This window comes from Vigna umbellata, chromosome 1, assembly GCF_029865625.1.
Source record: "Vigna umbellata cultivar VRB3 chromosome 1, Vumbellata_1.0, whole genome shotgun sequence".
Lineage (NCBI taxonomy): Eukaryota > Viridiplantae > Streptophyta > Magnoliopsida > Fabales > Fabaceae > Vigna > Vigna umbellata.
In genome coordinates, this window is record NC_142165.1 from 39,064,962 (window position 1) to 39,070,354 (window position 5,393).

At 36.7% G+C, this 5,393-nt stretch overlaps 1 protein-coding gene across 1 annotated transcript; it reads right to left on the reverse strand.

The window, feature by feature from the left end:
- Positions 1-425: 425 nt before the first annotated feature.
- Positions 426-4,831, reverse strand: LOC148205307 (potassium channel SKOR-like). Its single transcript, XM_088104262.1, has 9 exons — positions 4,165-4,831; positions 3,770-4,065; positions 3,614-3,694; positions 3,395-3,493; positions 3,079-3,300; positions 1,958-2,146; positions 1,309-1,757; positions 1,033-1,154; positions 426-703 (listed from the first exon to the last, which is right to left on the reverse strand). The coding sequence occupies exons 1-9, from the start codon at positions 4,820-4,822 to the stop codon at positions 426-428; spliced, it is 2,394 nt and encodes a 797-aa protein (XP_087960388.1). The 5' UTR covers positions 4,823-4,831.
- Between the last annotated feature and the right edge of the window lie 562 nt (positions 4,832-5,393).

Consider the following 5,393-nt stretch of genomic DNA (forward strand, 5'->3'; position numbering starts at 1 on the left):
ACATTCTGATGTTCTCTATGGTTAAGGTTTAGTGTGAAGTATAATTTGTATGATGCGCGTGTTCAAAGCTTTGGCTTTTTTATTGTTTGGCTATAGGTGTTGTACGTTTAGATATGTAAGAATTTTTCCCAAACTACACACCTTACTGTATTATATTCCACTGGTAATTACAAGAGTAGTGAAATATAAATTAAACTCACTTTAATTTTCTGCATCACTTCAAGGCTTTGTTTGATGTATTATATTAGTATGTGGTCCACGTTCAATGTGGTTCCACTTAAGATCTTTTATTTATAAATCTGAAAATGTTTGTCTTAAAGAAACCCGATTTTGATCATTGTGATGGCTTCCAAACCTTTCCAGGAGGATTGCCGAGGTGAAGGCTAATGAAAGGAGGAAAGCTCTCGAGGAATTGGATGACCAGATCATCTCACCTCATTTTTTTCTTCACTTACTACAAATAACTTCTCATCGTTGTTAATCATGTCTACGTAAAGAACTTTTCCACCTTCTTCTGACAAAATGTAGGAATTGTTCGTAGTTTCCAAATGTTTCCCTGCTTCCTTTATAAGTTCTTCAATGCTTTGTGGAACCCATAGGACCACTCCCTCTCTTTTACCCGCTTTGTGATCCCATGGGTGGAAAGGATACACTGTACATCTCTTTTTAGGAATTTCATTTGTTGACTGCAGCACTGGTGTTGCTGCAAAATTCATGAACATACACTATTTGTTAGAATGCTTACACAAAAAATAAGGAAAGAAAAGTTAACCAATTTAAGACGGACTCCAATTATTTATTGATTCCTTAGCATGATGACAGTTAAAAATGCAAGATCCCATTGTAGGACATAATGTGAATGCTTTTGATGAACTTAAATTGGAAACCAAACATAAGAATCCAAGCATCCCTCACATCAAAATCCAGAAGGAAGTGCAGAGTATTTAGCATTCCCAGGTTCCAATGCCAACTGTACCAAACACCTAATGATCATCTGCAATTGTATTATTCTGTACTCAGACATAATGATACCTTGAGTTTCATGAATATTATCGGACAATTCAGCCAACTGAGAAACTTTAGCAACTTCAAGCAATTTGATCATATTTCTATTTCCACCAGTATGAGCTTCATGAAGAGGTGTATTTCCCCATCTGCCACAGAGAAGTGTTGATTGAAACATGATCTTTTGCAATTCAATGAGCAAGACAACAATGCTATTTTATTATCCTTCTAAGTTAGCACTGAATATAAAGTGATATATCCAAAAAGATACGCGTTCTCCCTGACTCAATATTTGGACCATACCTGTCCTTGGATAAAACACTTGCTCCTGCCACTAGAAGTAACTCAACCATTGTAAAGAAGCCCTCAGAGGCAGCAATGTGAAGAGGGGTACGCTGATCATAATTTTTTGCATTTGGATTAATACCACAAGCTAGAACCCTTTTCAAAATGTCAAACTCCTTCCTTGCAACTGTCATGCAGAGAAAATTGCCAACGTCATCAATAGCAAGGATAGCTCCCGCGTTAACAAGTACAGATGCCACATCTTCATGTCCATTCTTGAGGGCTTCAAGCAAGGGAGTGGTGCCAAATTTATCTAAAACAAATGGATGTTTCAAAACGAAAAGTGTTTTTCGCTTCAAAGATGCATGTTTAATAAAGTATAATGCCAAACCTGCTGTATCGATGCATACTCCTTCTTCAACAAGATAAGAAGAAATATCCACATATCCTTTTGATGCAGAGATATGCTGTCATAAGAAACACAAAATCTGATTAATAAAACGCACTTTCTCACCACTGTATAATATTTGATCACCTGTTCATTCTGTGCCGAATTATACACTAGACACAAATTTATTCACAAGCAATGTGAGAATAGAAATAGTTATGCATAATGAAGAAATGAAAGTTCGTTGTGATTGAGTTCATGAATATTTGTTGTGCATACCAAGGGAGTTCTACCGTCATAATCAGTTTTGTTGGGATCTGCCCCAAATCCAATCAAACGTTTGACAAGATCAAGATGACCATCATGGGCAGCACAGTTGAGCCTTGTAGCCAACTCTATTTCCATGCTTCCGATAGTGAGGTTGAAGTCTGATAACAAAAGCTTACGCTGGAAATTTAAGTCTTTTACCTGTCACCCAATTACAAGCATCTATCATAAATTTATCAGCTTAGAACTTCAACCATTAAAACATCTCATGCGTCAAATGTTGATACCATCACAACTATATCAAAGATCTTTTCATTCTAAAGATATCATTTCCCAAAACTAGCCTCGAATCTCTAATTAGGAAAGCTAATCCTAAAGTCACTTTCTCTTGAATATATTTACTCTCACCCAACTTATTTAAACACTACTATACTTTATCCGTTCCTATATTCCTGAATTCTTGAATTGCTTATTGCTCGTTCATAGATCACGTCTCAGTATCTTAGTTTTCTTTTACGAACATAATAAAATAAACTAGGGTACAGTTTCAGTTAATCACTATTTAGACGCCATACATTAATCCAAGGTAACATAACTTTTTGTTTTTGTTTTTATTTTACGTCTTTCATAACCCTTTCTGAAACAAGCTTTTCTTGTCTTTTTTTTTTGCAATTTTTCTTGTTTTGCTTCTGAAACACCAGAGTGTTTTTACTGCTAAAAGTTAAAAAATGTTTCTTATGCATTTTGTTCTAATATTTTCTGTTCATTAATTTGATTCAAAATTACGTTATTTGGTTTTGTAATTTTATCATAAGTCTGTGTTATGAGATGTAATTTCCTCGTAGTGATATTATTTTAAGTAATGTCTTCATATAAAAAAAAAAGTTTACATCCTTAAAAACCCAAAAGAAAACTTTTAGTAAAAGTATAATTTTTTGAATTATTAAATTTAAAATCGAGTAATCTCAATATTCGTTTTAGACCTACAAACATGTTGGACCACATGAAAATGATAATTATTATGGATAAGGGACTTGGTTGACTAATCCTCTCTCAGTTTTATTGCAGTGCCTTTATGCTCTCACAATGGAAATGATAAAAAAGGTAAATTTTTCCTTTAAATCACAACATACCTCCCGGAGGTTGTTCAACACAACACGACCATCTAAAAAGTATATCTTCAGTATTTCAGTAAAGGATTTCTTATCAAGTCGCAAAACCTTGCAAAATTCATGAGCTTCAACCGTCGAACTTTGAGGTATATTGCAAAAAAAAGAAAAATGGCCGAAAGAACTATAGGTCTGCAATGTGATCGTCTCTTCTTCTGTATCACCCTCTTCCCTCCTCATCTCACGCTGTTGACAACAAGAATAGTTATCAAACCAGATTTCAAAACAAGATAAGATAATTCATCATACAAAATGTAATGCGTGATATCTTTATTCTTACCATCTCACCATGATATACAAAGTAGAGTTTATCTGCGACATCTCCTTCCTCCATAACTAATTCTCCTGGGAGGAAAAACTCTTCCTCCACTTTGGTTGCCTGTTAAAACAAATTTTGTATCAGACATTTCTATGAAAACAAGGCAATCACATGATCGATTATAAGTTTTAATTAGTATCGTGTACGTAATCAAACAAGTATAAGTAAAAATTTTCTTACGATCTGCTTTATAAACCCTGAAGAGCATCCCTTGAAAAGAGAAACTTTCTGAATGAACTTTTCGTACATGCTTATTGAAATCTGCAAGCAGGCAACAAGATTCACATAAATATCTGGGAAGTGATGAACAAAATTTGGTGATTGACATAGAAAGACCTTCTTGCGAATGGTGGTTGGTATCTCCTGAAGAATAAAAGATCCGTTATAACTTCGATCATACTTTAACCTCAAGTGATCTTTAATCTGGTGACATATCTGGCTGTCCAGTTTGTTCTTATCGAAGAACTTACTAATATCAGACATTTTATCTCTGAATCTCTCGGTCTTAGACCCTTTCACGATCAACGCAGTCATGTTGCCGAGGAGGTAAGCGCCAAGAATCATGTCAAAGGAGACATAAACCATGACGAATATCATTTCACGCACGTTGACTGCGTGGATTTCTCCGTAGCCTGCAAAGCAAAGGATTTACAAAGTAGGATATATATAAATATGACAGTCAAATGTGTGAGTGAGGAAGCAGAGGAATGGAATCGGAAGGAGTATCTGACCAACGGTGGCCATGGTAACAACGGCAAAGTAGAGGGAGGTGACATAACGCTTCCAGAGATCGATGTGTCGGAAGTCAGAATACGCATAGTCTCCCATCTTCAAGCTACCGATCCAGGTGTAACCCTCCTGGGAAGAGGGCAGAGTGGTGGCAAGATAGTAAAAAATGCAAGCAGCGGAGTGAGTGCAGTAAAGTTCAACGACGAAGAGTTTGAGGATTCTGGTGAACAAGTAATTGATCCTTGTATCCTTCTCGAGGGTGTCGAGGAATTGGGTGACACGGGAAGCACGAGCGAGTCTGATCCAGAGCAGAGAGCGGAGGAGCTCGTTGTTGTTGGTGCGCTTGTAGATGAAATCCCATGGGAGACATGCGAGGAGGTCGAAGACGAAGCGAGACTTGAGGTACCTGACGGCGATCTTGTAGTGGTCGAGGACCAAGGAGAGTGAGTTGGAGTGAACTTCGTGATAGCCCACCAAGAACTGCACCACCATGTCCATCAGAAACACCAATTGCCCCGCTATGTCCAGGAGAAATATGTTGTTAGGTAAGCCTCTGAAGAAACCGAACTCCATCGGAGTGAAGAATGAAGAGTAAATCGCCCATATCAGAATGAAGTGCTTCCACAACAGATACCACCTGCATGTGCATGCACCATTCATATTTCAGAATTTCATGCATTATAAAACTCATAATAAGCCTTATGCTGTTTTTATTAGACAGGACCAAGACAACAAATTAAGGTAGAAAGAAACTCGACCAACCATAATGGATAATTAAGATGTTCTTTATTTTCTTCGATATATGACAGAATTAACTAAAAAAAGGATTAAAAATGAAATTAGAGAGACAGAGACCGATTATGAGGATGAATGAGGAATCGGTGGCGGCGCGTGGGAGTGGGAGCGGCGCAACAACGGGTGAAACTTGAGTGAGATTTATCCATTATTGTCTGCATTATTATGGGTGTCTTCTCCTTTCCTTGATTTCTTCAAACCAAAACTGCCTAATAAAACTAAAATTTTAACTTAAATAGGAAGTGATGAGGTTGGCGACAGAGCTGCATTTAGTTACATAAATCTCGTCCAAGCCACCACTCTACCTACTTTGCCATCTCCCAACCTTCAACACTTTCACTTTAGTCTTAATAAAATTTCACAATTTTATTATTTTCACACTCTACAAATTTATTATTCTATTTTTCAATTCTTTTTCTTTTACCTTTATCCCCTT